We start from the raw sequence: 11339 nt of genomic DNA, 5'->3' as shown, positions 1-11339 counted from the left end.
TTGGGAATTGATTTAGAGCCACACGAAATGCCGGGAGGTAAAGTCGAAGTTGATGCATCGCACACATGTACACAGCATACACGTAAGGGACGTGTCGGGGACGGCTGCAGCAGCCGACGTTGCAGGCTCGCATCCTTTCGTTTGCCCGAGGTTGCGGCCGTGTGCAAAATTAAAGATCTGTGCATACATTAGCAGGCCCGTAGCCAGGATTTTTCAAGGGGGGGGGGGGGGTGCGGTCACTAAAAAAACGGACCTTCGGTACCAATACCAATGATGACGCACACACACACACACACACACACACACAATTATATATATATATATATATATATATATATATATATATATATATTCTTTGGACGTCCGAACTACAAAAGTTGTATAAGAATTTGCGCGCGAAGCGCGCCGCAAATTGTGAATTTTGACTGTTTTAATGACGTTTTAAAGTCTCGAGGAAATTTGTATTTTTGTCTGTTGCATGCAATCGCGTTACGGTATTTCATCTAGGAAATAGTAAAAACTCATTTTGCCAGGAAGTTGCAAAGTTTAATTGTGTTCGAGACTCTGCGCGCGTAGCGCGCCGCAAAATTGAGAATAGTGATTTTCCTGGTGTTGTTTTAACTTTTATTTTTCCTATTGTATACCCGCGTTAGCAGGCCTGAAGCTAAGATTTTTAAAGGAAGGGGGGATTGCGTTAATTAACAAAACGGTCCTTTGATACTGTCCCGGGAGGGGTAGCGACAATTAAAAGGTGGACACCATGCTCATACATGGACTTTCAAAATGGCCCCTAAACGAGTAATGATCATATGATTTTTTCGGGCCTTAAAAACAAGTATTCCTTAAATGTTTCCTGCACCCTAAAGAAGTACTTCATCATGATTGAACAATATACCATTTTCCCAATTTCGGCCTTTTTGATACCCTTTGATTATATACGCTCGTACATCACACTTTCCATCTAATCCATGAGAAAAAACGACCCCTATTACGCGTTTTCTTTAGCGAGTATGGTCACGGTGTCCACCTTTCAGTTGGAGTTTTCCATCCCATTGGATGCTGTTTGGAAGATGAAACATTCACTTTACTATACAGTTTATCAGGCGTTGGTATGCGAGTTTGTCAAAAACGAAAATAAATAAGAAAATTTTTAAAGCAAAATGAATTGTAAATGTGAACCATTTATATTTTGCCTCCTTGTGATAGGATATTTCCAGCATTTCCGAACTTTCAAATAATCATTTTAGATTTAATAATATTAAAGGTAGTAGATCTGATTCGCAAACATCTCCAATATCAGTCAAATGTCATATTAACCATCATGCTAAGAAGGTTTTCTTTGTGAAATTTGGAGGTCAGTGAAATTCAAAAATTAAACATCCGTTAGCCATTGGAAGAAGTTGAGTGCAAATTCAGACCTCAGGCTTAGTGCTCAGATGTTTTCCTATTTGATTTGATCTGTCTTACTGTGCACACTAAGATACATACTGGAATGGTTATTTCTTATTTATTAAATTATAGTAGCATATTTGGTTACTAGCTGTCTCTTGGCATTTTCGAATTTGGGCTGCAAAGAGATCCACTGCCTTTAAGTTAGAAGAGAGATAAGTAAATGATGATAAAATAAACAAACAAAAAAGAATGAGTTTCTTTTGTAATACTATCTGACAAACTTTTTACTTTACCATTTTACTTCATAGCTCAGCACTTTCCATTCTCTCTCATACCCTCTTACCCATTACATTTAAATGAAATACAACTAAAATGAGTTTGCGTGCCTGCATAATACTCTTTGGAAATTATAAGTGAAAATGTTCTTAGGTTTTGGCTCACTTTAAAATGAGAACCAATAGAACTGTCACAACATGAGAAAATGTATAAGTAATAATCAACACTACATTTCCGAATTTGGCCTGCAAAGAAATCCGCTACCTGTAAGTTAGAAAAGAGATTAGTAAATAATGATAAAATAAACAACAAAAAAGAATGAGTTTCTACCGCCGTCTCCAGAACAGAGCCTGAAACGGTGCAGGCTCAAGAAATCGTTTGTACTATAATACGTCTTGAAGTACTGTGTGATACTGTTGACTCAGACTTGTACAAAGCTGTAAGTGAGAATTGTAATCCAATCCGACTCATTACCTGAGATATTTATGAAAATATATCAATAAAGAATGTAAATTAGATAACGACGCGTCACAATGCAGTCTAACGCTCTCACAATGCTATCATACATAGGGTTTTTCACTGACTGTTTTTACTCCGGAGCTCTTGCAATATTCAGGCTTTTGTAATATCATCTGACAAACTTTTTACTTTACCATTTTACTTCATAGCTCAGCACTTTCCATTCTCTCTCATACCCTCTTACCCATTACATTTAAATGAAATACAACTAAAAATGAGTTTGCGTGCCTGCATAATACTCTTTGGAAATTATAAGTGAGAACGTTCTTAGGTTTTGGCTCACTTTAAAATGAGAACCAATAGAACTGTCACACTGCTGACAACGGCGGACAGTGAAGGTCAACGGCTCAAATTTTCGTTGGTAGTGTCGTCACGTGATAGTTCTGTATGTATTGTACACGTTCCCTATGACAGCAATTGTGAATGGGTAGTCTAGCTTTACTGCAAATTTGCGTCAGGACTGCTCAACCAATGGACAAGATTCTTATGTCACAAAAATGGGCAGAACCTCTACATTCTGAAACCGTGCGCCCCAAGTTTATGCGATCTTCCGTTCTCGAGATATCCCGTCTGGAAGAATTGCAAGACGGCAAAATATGCTCAAATTTGTCAAATTTGGACTGTTCGCCATAGACAATTCTACTCATAAGGTACTTTTCTGATCTAATTTGCGTCACTGCTACAAATGTTACAATAAAGATATATACACATAAATAATCCCTAAAGTGTCCACTTCCAGAATCCGGGCGCCCCAAGTTTGCTTCTTAAACAGTTTAAAAGTTATAGCAGATTTTGTGGAAAAATGCGTCGATTTTTGACCCGTTTTACGTGTTGTAGCGTTCGCGCGGAAGCGCGGCTTCGCAGATGACCGAAAGTTTTCAATATGTAATAGCTCGCACAAATTGACACATAACATTTGTGTTTGTGTGCATGGGGGCGATCCGATGGTTCATACAACAAAAGGGTTTCGTACAATCATTTTTAACATTGTTAAACGTACTCTTCCACATTTACGTAGCATATAATGTGTCTTTATATTTATTTGGATTGTTATCTTGAGAATTGCTAAAAACCGTTATTATGAAAAAGTGGACCTTTCAGAATTTGGGGGGGGGGGGGGGGTGCGTACGCACCCGACGCACCCCCCTGGCTACGGGCCTGCATTAGTAAACCGGCCTATTGCCTGCGTTTTCAACAAAAGGAACGTCACGCCTGTGCGCACACAAGAACAAAGGCGAGTGTGACAGCATGTACACTGTATTTGAAAGGGGTGTGTGTGCGAAACATTTCCTGTAGCAATAGAGCTATGAAATGGCACTCATAAAATGCGCACACAGACGCACACACACATCTATACACACACACGTTCTGGCTGATTCCCATCACTGCTTATAGTGATAGCCCGGATCTACCAGATCTCACGTGGAGAGAGGTCTCCTTGCTCTCCACCGAAGTCAGACATTATAACTGTTTTTCGTGCTGACCACTGGACATTCCCGTTGTTGAAATGAAAAAGTTTCTAACACTGCTATGGAGTAATTTCTTGTAGATTTATACCACTCCTGCACAAGTGTAATCTTTCTCGTATGAATGTGAAAATGCTCCTTTAAAAGGGAACGTCCAAGTTAAGCAAAAGCTCAAGTTCATTTTACAGAGCTTGGAAAATCGTAAGCAATTGCTAGCAAGAACAAGCAAAAGGTACTGGTATGTTTTATGCATACGTTTTTAAGCAAACGCTTGGTCTCTAAGCAAATGATTGCGGGCAGCAAGCAATTGCTTGTTCTTGCCAGCAAAAGCTTCTGCTCGCAAGCAATTGATTATGTTAAGATCTGATGTTTCTGATTATGTTAAGATGTTTCTGATTATGTTAAGATCAATGGTATCAATTTAAACCAGGTAGATAGTATTAAGTTTCTAGGACTTTACATTGATAGTGATCTATCCTGGAAAACCCATATTAACTATTTAAGTAAAATTTTGTCCAGAAACATAGGAATTTTGAATAAGCTGAAATATTTTTTTCCCATACATATATTACAAATTATATACTCAACAATGATTTCCCCTTACCTCAACTATGGAATTCTTGCATGGGGTAATTCGTCCAGATTTTTGCTTGATTCGCTTTTCCTCCTCCAAAAACGCGCCATCAGAATTATCAATAACGCTGGATATCTATCTCATGCAAATGAATTTTTTCACAAGAATAAAATTTTGAAATTGCCTGAATTGTTTGATTACAACCTAGGTATTTTCATGTATAAATACTCCACAAATGATCTTCCTGATGTTTTTCTTCACATGTTCAAAAGAAACTACTCAGTTCACAATTATCCCACCCGCCAACGGGACGCTTATCACCTTCCACGTACTCGAACAATTTTCGCGATGAAAACAATTATGTATGCGGAACCGAAATACTGGAACGATCTCCCCTCTGAACTCACAGGTTGTTTATTACTGTCATCCTTTAAATGCAAATTAAGACACTACTTATTGAATAATTACATTAATTCAGCTCACTGAAATCTGTTTTGTGCTGTACAGGACTATCCCGCTGTACCATACTCCAGGGTTGTTGTTATGTTAAAACCAGCTATTTGTGCCCTCAAATTCTGTCACTGTGTCTATGACCTATTGCATTTTCTTCCTTCTCTAAGACATTTGGGGCGAGGTAACAGCTGGTATTTTAATTCCTTCTGCACTGTAACTGGTTGTTGAATGTCTTCTTCTTTTTTGGGAGGGGGGATTTGCAGGTGCATGTGTTCCCTCCTTAATACACGCAATGTATAAATCTTTAATATTTTTTAACCGTATTATTGTTATCATATACTGAGTCATATTGTTATTATCGCCAGAACGACAATGGTTCATCCGCCTACAGCATGTGGCTTATCCGACCCCAAATCTGCATTAGAGAAGAATTTGCTATATAACTGTATAAATGTACTTTTTTTTTCTCTATGTTTCGGTCATTGTTGTACCCGTGCTCCCCATCTTAATCTTTAACTCGATTTTAACTGGGACCTACGCTCAACAAGCTCGCTTTTAAGTAGGTTCCTTCATATTTCTTTAGCATCCATTCACAGATTCAAAACGTCATAGATCGACCACTATATGTTTTATATATTTGCAATATTTTATGTATGTCTCCAGCTTGATATCATGTACTTCATTTAATTTTGTTACATTTGATGTATTTTTCATCGAGAAATATGAAAATAAATCGAAATCGAAATCGAATTGCTTGTTTTTATGCATATGGATTCGAGTAAAAGGCTAGCACAAGCAATTGCTAGCGTTTATGCATTCGGCCCAATGACAATCATACCGTCCGCCCCGCCCACTCGCTCTTCCACTCACAGTAAAGAGCTGTTGTCCACATTCCACACATTGTGAACGCTACTGGTTCTATGGCAAGCCGAATTATCGCTGATTTCGGTATCTCTGAGAGGACAAAATGATCACATTTTGAAAATTGCAAGGGTTTATAAAAATAGTCCTTAAATAATAACGCATTAACCAAAATTACAGAACGTGGTGTCATATTGGAAAAAAAGACCTTTCCAATAGTATGCAAAATAATGACATATATGCAACAATATTGCAGTAATTAAAGATCTTAGGTGTTCCGTTCTTTTTGGGCCACCCTGTAAAGGTCATATATTAAGTATAAGGAAATATCAGTGTTTTTTTTTTCTCAATAGACCGTAACTGTAGACGGTTTATAGTCTGGAAACATTCTTATTATAACTATTGTTCACATTTTGTGTATTTGACAACACATAACATCAATTACACAGATTCAAATTTTTGCATTGCTTGTTTCTTTACCTAGCCCACATTTTAGAACTTTTTTAAAGCACTGACGCTGGGTTTCTGTTTCATCATGCATTTAATAGTCACTCTAAACTTCTCCAATTCTGTTTTACCATCGATGTTTGTATGCAAGTCTCTTGTTTATTATGTTGTTTTGTATTTGTGTATACACATGTATCATGTTACTACGTGTCATTTCTATCTGTATGTATACGTCAGGTTACCGTTGTAAAACAGCAAACTTATTGTGCTTGCCTTCTTTTTTTTTCTTAAAGACGAACATGACGCAGCTGTAGGCCTATGCATAGGCCTACTGACAAATTGTGGTTTTTCTTAACATTAACTGCGAGCGCCTTGAGCACCCATAAGTGGATGGGTACCGCGTTAATGTCTCCATTATATTATTATCACTATCATAACGATAACAATGATAATGATAATCATTATTTTTATTAGTAGTATCATAATTATTATCATTATCATTATCAACTACTACTGGTATACTTGAAGAAAAATTTCAGCAAATGAATTAATTAATCAACAATTGTTGGCATATCAATTATAGGACCCTACTGGAGCCGAAATTTTGTCTGAAATGTAAATTGAAATAAGATAAGCAAATCTCAATGTCTATTTCAGACAAGGTTGAGGGTGCATTTATAGTCCAACAATGGTTACAAAGTAAAGTAAAAATCACCCAAACCGAACAGATCTATTTACATGCTCTGCCTGTGGTTTTTATAATGCTTGACGAGTTCAAGGAAATGAATATTCAGCGTTCTGTCAGGAGGTATTCTGATTGGTTTATTCTATTCGAGCAATCTAATCAACCCCTTTTCGTTACCTTATGAATGCCCTTCAGTGAACAGAGTCCTTTCATTACATATGCTCCATGGTCTCGCCAGCTCCAGGATTTTAATTTCACTAGCTAGACGATTATTCTTGTCGGAGTGCAACTATGTCATCGTGCAAAGACGACTGATCAGTTGGTTTCGCCATGCAGAGGTTTTACCATCAGAGGCTTCGCCAGAATAAATTTCATGGAAACAATCTTGGTGTGAGAGATCCAGTAATTCTTCCAAACGGCTTTCAAACTACTGGATCACTTTTGTATTATGGCAAGCAATGGCAGCATACTCTTTTGATCCCGACGTCGCGAGCAAACTGATATATTTACTGTTAAATTGCGAGAACCAATCAGTACGAGAGATTCTTTGATATACGTGGCTTTGGACCTCTGTGATAAGTTTTCGTTTGACTGCCTTTTCCGTTTGTTTTTGCTCTATCAGTGGAGTAAGTGGAATGACTCGCAGATGTATTATTCAGAGGAATCATATTCGTAATCGGATGAGCCTATTTCAACGATTCTTGTGATTCTTGGATGTCTAGGATCCAACAAGACAACTCTTGAAAGCAAAGATGCTGTTCGCTTTCTTGTTTGCCAGATGGTGTACACTGCTAAAAAGTCATAATGTGCTGCATGAGAACCACGAGGTAGAACTATAGGCCACCTTCACAAACAATAACTGTTCTTATGATGTCGGGTATGATATCTTCGCTGTTAAGTGTTACAAAATAAAAGATTGGATTAGCAATATCATGAATATGCAAGCAGATGGCAAGAGCAGAAACCGGAAAATCTGATTAAAAAAAAGACACCAATTGTATGAGGCCTGAACAGCGCGAATATTTTTCCAGTATAGGCCCTACTATGTACGCCTCCTCCAAAGGAACTTGAGGCAGAGTGATAGATAGCAAATAGTCGTTGTGTTTACTGGTACCTACAAGACAACACAAAATGGAGTTTTCTAACAACTCAAGCTTACTACAGCAGATAGATTTCGTCTTTATAGAAACTCCCCTCAATCGGCCTCTGATGATTGCCGCATTCGCACCTCTCGCTATTGTCATCGTTATCGGCAACGCTCTCGTCATGCTCGCTGTACGGAGGGAACCGACGCTGAGGGAACCAAGCCACCTTCTCCTGGCTTGTCTGGCCCTAGCGGATCTCTTGGCGGGTCTAGTTGCCATACCTCTAAAAATTGTTCGAAGTCACGTTACGTGCACTTGGGAAACTGCAGAATATTTTACAATTTGGTCCCTCATCTTCTCCGGGGTATCTTATGTGGTCATCGTACTGGTGAATGTAGACAGATATGTCGCCATAAGTCGACCCTTGCGATACGTCTCAATGGTTACCTCTAGACGGGTGGTCATGGTGATTGTTGCTGTGTGGGTGGTTAATTTGATGCGCGGTTTCATGTTAGCCCTTCCGTTCAGAGGGGACCAATTCCGCAAATTTGTCGCCGTCCTCCAAATCATCACCGGTGTCATTGTCATGATATGCCTCGTCGTCATCTGCAGTTGCAACCTCCGCATCCTCATAATCGCCAAATCCCAGGTGCGGCGAATCCAGAGGGCGGCTCATGACCACCCCATAGGCATCCCTCCTCCGGGACCAAAGTTCAAGCAAGAGGTGAAAGCAATACGCGCTATTCTACTTCTCGTAGTCATCTTCTGCGTCGGCTTACTTCCATCATGGATTTTGTTCGCAGTCGAATATTTCTCTGACGTGAGTTATCTCGCATGGGACATCAGCTTTTTCCTCCAAAACATCAGTTCAGCAGCGAACCCCTTCATCTACAGCACTAAAAATCCCTTCTTCCGGAAGGCGTTTAGGAAGATGTTCCCAGTCTTTTTCAAGTGGCTCGATGGAAACAAAATAAAAGTCGATCTGGAGCAGAATAATCATAATCTCCATTAATTCAGCTTGAAAAAAAGTGTAACAGCGATTTTTTTTTTTTTTTTTGGGGGGGGGGGGGGCTTGTTGAGGGAGGGAGACCTCACGTAAACAAAGGGATTCAAGCTAAGCAGAGATAACTTAGCCAATTTGTAGCGGCGAGTCATAAATGCGAATTAAAGTGAGTTTCCTGAAAAAGGCACAGGCGATAACTCCCGTAACCCTCTTTATGTAACTCGGGAAAACTCGCGATAACTCAACGTAGAACGGCGTGTATAGTTATAAATCTTTTTGAAGTCTCATGCATGTCCTTAATGTTTAAACATGTATGCTTCAACAAAAAAAAAGTTTGGTTACTCTTTGCAGCTCCCCACAACTCGTGCTAAACTCGCAATACAGTCGTATTCAGGCCGTTTCTGGGCAAACCAATTTTTACTTCCCGGAGGTCCCCGCAGATGACCCGCACACGACAGTACGTAGCACGTACCTCACCCGTGATTTCCCGGAGTTGCTCACGCAAGTCCCATTTAACCCCAACCAAGTTTAGGCCCTGTTGCTTGTTGCGTTTGGGGCTTTTCCAACACCCAGGACAATTTTTGCAGGCAGACAAGGATTTGGGCAGGTTTCGCATGCGTCTTACCTGCTGGACCCGTGCTATTTACGTTCTACTTCGGTGTGACCCGCGTGTCAAGCGCATCGATGGCGAGTGAAGGGTGACAACTCGGTGAAGGAGTCCCTCTGAAGGAATGCGAAGTCCAACAGATGGTCATTATCTTGGCCGCATACGGGGACTGCGAAGTACCTGCGTTACAGCTGCGAAGTACCTTGCGTGGGAGTTGCCTGCGAGGTGCTGCCACTGAGAGCCTCCAACTGGCGTTCAGCGTGGACCGCTGCAGACAATCCCCGCGACTCACCCGGGAAAAAAAAAGTTGTGGTCAAGCTCAAAACTTGGCTGCCGGTAAATCGGACTCGCGTGCGCATCTTCGGGCAAGTACGGGCGAGATACGCGCAAGGTACTGTCACGTGCGGACCAACCGCTGGGAGATCCGGGTAGCTAAAATGTTTCCCAGCGAGTCATCCCGGAAGGCTTCTCCAGACACGGTGTGACAAGGCCTTGAGCATGCTCAAAACTCGTTCCGGGTGAATCGCAGGGGCTTGCCCGAAGAGGAACACGCAGAACACCTGTAGGAGACCCTTACCTCGCAGGCAACTCCCTCGAAGGTTCTTGGCAGCTGTAACGCAGGTTCCGTATGTCGCTCGTAACTGAAAATGGATTGGTTTCCATGCTCTCACGCAGGTCACACGGAATACACGCAGGTAGCAGGTAGATAGCACGCGTCTAGCAGTAAAACGCAAGTACAGAACTCGCCAACATCCTTGTCCGCCCGAAGAAAATTCTCCTCCATGTTGGAAATGTGTTATCCTTACTCGCAACAAGCCCGCGTAGCTTACCCGGATCTGCCGGAAAGGTGGTGTAACAGGGCCTTTACTCGTAAACTGAAATCACGCGATTTCACGCAAGTCAACGGTCTCGATAGCTCTGCCATATTCAACACTACAACACGGTTACTTTCTCAACACTTTTCCAACGGGTATATCCTCGCGAGTTCATCTATATTCACTCATTTTGATTATTTGCTCAGTGGATTGTTGTATTGCTGTAAATTTGCTAGGTTAGTTTCTCTTTTCATTGAAAATTTAATTGATTGATTGATTGGCTAATGTTATTGATTTATTTATTAGTTGATTGATTGATTGATTGATTGATTGATTGATTGATTGATCGATTGACTGATATAATCATTTTAATGATCTGCCCACTGTATCAGGGTATTACGTGTTACTGTAAATTTGCTTGGTTTGTTTCTTTTAATTGACTTAAGATTGAGTGATTAACTAATAAATTGATTGATTGATTGATTGATTGATTGATTGATTGATCGATTGATTGATTATTTTACATTGTTAACACGATGTGAATTCTTGGTACATTGGATATTACCGTATAACAAAATAATTTTATACATAAAAAGTACATTCAAATACACACAAACACATTACAAACATGCACTGAAAGTGCCTTGTTTGAGAATAATAATGTTACAGCAGGCCCATTTTAGCGATGTTTAGATAATGATAGGAATCGTGATAAAAACAGTTATGATCTTTTCTTATCAGGGACTGCATTTTGCTGTCACTTTCACTCAAGATGTCACGTACACAATTATTCAAATGCCACTACGCCTACAATAGTATAAAACCTTATTGTAAATCAATATTACATTAACAAAAATCAGTAAATAAAACATTCTTTGTATTAAGAGCATTCGGTTTTCAGGAGAATTATCATGAATGCGCTTTTAAAGGATAAAGTCATTGGCCTTCCACAGTTATATTATGGATCACAGCACTTTTGGTAATCACAATGCTTGACATACACAAAGACAGATGGGCCTAGTCATATGCATTGTATATCCTACTTGTGTGCACGTTTGAGTTTGTCAGTTTGTATCATCTCGTAATCAGGTGAACGGTATATCAAATATGTCAGATTGTTGTTCTTTTATAATTTTCCTTCTGTGTCAAAACAAAA

At 39.8% G+C, this 11339-nt stretch overlaps 1 protein-coding gene across 1 annotated transcript; it reads left to right on the top strand.

Annotated features, from left to right (window-relative positions):
* The first annotated feature begins 7804 nt into the window (after positions 1–7804).
* On the top strand, positions 7805–8770 carry LOC140230184 (adenosine receptor A2b-like). The gene has a single exon (XM_072310368.1). The coding sequence runs from the start codon at positions 7805–7807 to the stop codon at positions 8768–8770; it is 966 nt and encodes a 321-aa protein (XP_072166469.1).
* The last annotated feature ends 2569 nt before the right edge of the window (positions 8771–11339 follow it).

The sequence above is a fragment of the Diadema setosum genome, chromosome 6 (assembly GCF_964275005.1).
Source record: "Diadema setosum chromosome 6, eeDiaSeto1, whole genome shotgun sequence".
NCBI classification, from domain to species: Eukaryota; Metazoa; Echinodermata; class Echinoidea; order Diadematoida; family Diadematidae; genus Diadema; species Diadema setosum.
Note: the sequence above shows the minus strand (reverse complement) of the source record. Positions and strands in the feature narration are given on the sequence as shown.